This window comes from Chiloscyllium plagiosum, unplaced genomic scaffold (assembly GCF_004010195.1).
Source record: "Chiloscyllium plagiosum isolate BGI_BamShark_2017 unplaced genomic scaffold, ASM401019v2 scaf_45646, whole genome shotgun sequence".
NCBI lineage: Eukaryota > Metazoa > Chordata > Chondrichthyes > Orectolobiformes > Hemiscylliidae > Chiloscyllium > Chiloscyllium plagiosum.
Window position 1 is genome coordinate 1 of NW_025179408.1, and position 2,274 is coordinate 2,274.

Sequence of the window (2,274 nt, forward strand, 5' to 3'; positions counted from 1 at the left end):
TGTCACTCCCTCAGTTTCAGGAGCAGTGTGAGGGGGGGTGTCACTCCCTCAGTTTAAGGAGCAGTGTGAGGTGGGTGTCCCTCCCTCAGTTTCAGGAGCAGTGTGTGGCGGATGTCTCTGTCTCAGTTTCAGGAGCAGTGTGTGGGGGATGTCTCTGTCTCAGTTTCAGGAGCAGTGTGTGGGGGGTGTCACTCCCTCAGTTTCAGGAGCAGTGTGAGGGGGTGTCTCTCCCTAAGTTTCAGGAGCAGTGTGAGGTGGGGTGTCACTCCCTCAGTTTCAGGAGCAGTGTGAGGGGGGTGTCTCTCCCTCAATTTCAGAAGCAGTGTGAGGGGGGGTGTCACTCCCTCAGTTTCGGGAGCAGTGTGAGGTGGGTGTCCCTCCCTCAGTTTCAGGAGCAGTGTGTGGGGGATGTCTCTGTCTCAGTTTCAGGAGCAGTGTGAGGGGGTGTCTCTCCCTAAGTTTCATGACTGGTGTGAGTGGTCTGCTTTGGGTGTTGATGAAAGTTTTATTGTCTGTCAGTGAAATCACTGTTTTGGTTTTATATCTTTCTGTGTCCGACAGCTCTGTGTTTAGTCTGGGAAGCCCTTTTGGACAATCTCAGCTCTCTCGCAGTCACTACCACCCATCGTCTCCTCATCGGACACTCCCGCAGCAGGGCAGAAAGGTGAGACAAGGGTGCGCATTGTGAGGAGCATGGACCGATTAATCGGGTTGTAAAATCTCGGGCTCACCTTTCGTGCTTAACGCTGGTGTTAACTTTGAACCAAGCACAACCCAGTTTGCCAGCCTCGTGTGTAAGGATAGACATCTGACTCTGCGAGGAATCTCCTGATGCCATGCTGGAGCGGATGAGTAAACGGGGCAAGTGCCAGTTCTAATGACTCAGTTATCTCACCTTCCAGGTGATGAAGCCAGGCCAGTGCCAGCTGCCTGCACCATCGTTTGTATCGGTACTTCCTCTGGCGTCACTCGCTGCCCCCAGACCAACTGACCAGCCTGCTGCTCAGGGCGAGGTGCCCGACACTGGGCCGGCCAGCCCCTTGGGGGAGTCCTGGCCATCCACCGAGAGCAGCTCCCTCATGACACCCGAGGGAGAGGCTGGAGAATCGTTGGCATCACGGGAGATGTTCCGTACTGACTCGGGTTGGTCAGGAAGTCCACACGTTGACCCTGCGGAGAGTTCAATCATCGCAAAGTAAGTGACAGCACCGCTGATATCTCAGCAAGCCAGTGGACCTTCGCTGGAATAATGTGACAAGTCCTAGGTCAGAGACAGCAAGGTGGAGCTATCTCCTCCTGATAGAATCATACAGTCCCTACAGTGTGGAAACAGGCCCATCAAGTCCACTCCGATCCTCCGAAGAGTAGCCCACCCTGACTCGTTCCCCTACCGATATTTACCCCTGTCCAGTGGACCTTATCTACACATCTCTGAACACTATGGGCAATTTATCATGGCCAATTCACCTAACCGACACATCTTTAGACTGTGGGAGGAAACCAGAGCACCCAGAGCAAACCCACGCAGACATGGGGAGAATGTGCAAGCTCCACACAGACAGTCACCCAAGGTGGGAATCGAACCTGGGTCCCTGGCACTGTGAGGCAGCATTGCTAACCAGTGAGTAACCGTGCCACCCCACTGACCTGTGATCGCTGGATTAGTGAGAGAGAGAGAGAGGCAATCAGCCAGGGTTCCTGCACCTGATCCCTGTCCAGTGATCCCGGGGTTAGAGAGAGAGGGGAGATATCAGAAGTTGCTAGGATCTCAATGAATCTAGCAGTATTACAGGGCTGAATGGCCTCCCCTTTGCTAGCATAAATGGCTTCTTCCTGTTTTGTTGTAAGCAAACCAACAGGCCAAATGGAATTGTGCTGTTCCTTTGGATTATTTACACAGTATGGTGTCTGATTAGTTTTGGGTGAGTTAAACTGAATCTTTTGCTCAGACTCACCCTCACCCTTGTGAAGAATAGCAGCTGAAACCTCGCCTGCCCATCTCCACCCAGGTACATCCAGCGATTCCGACATGGCAAACCACTGAGCAGACAGGAACGGGAACATGCTGCCACTGGAATGGGCACAGAGGGCAGTGAGTTCTGGTGGCTGAAGAGTTCACCCCCGAATAGCTCAACACCAACAGAGGAGACACACCCACAGCACCCAGGTAACAGAGCAACTTTTACCAACAGTTACTTCAGCAAGGCGCAAATTAGACAACCATCAATCAATTCAATTCTGGTCTGTAACTCCCTCCCAGGTATCTGTTATTCT

The 2,274-nt window shown here is 52.8% G+C and overlaps 1 protein-coding gene across 1 annotated transcript; it reads left to right on the plus strand.

Moving 5' to 3' along the window:
* Positions 1-561: 561 nt before the first annotated feature.
* Positions 562-2,241, plus strand: proser3 (proline and serine rich 3; the record flags this gene model as incomplete). The annotated part of the gene is made up of 3 exons (XM_043684439.1): positions 562-664; positions 903-1,195; positions 2,010-2,241. Coding segments are annotated over 3 exons (628 nt in total), but the record flags the coding sequence as incomplete, so codon positions are not given.
* Between the last annotated feature and the right edge of the window lie 33 nt (positions 2,242-2,274).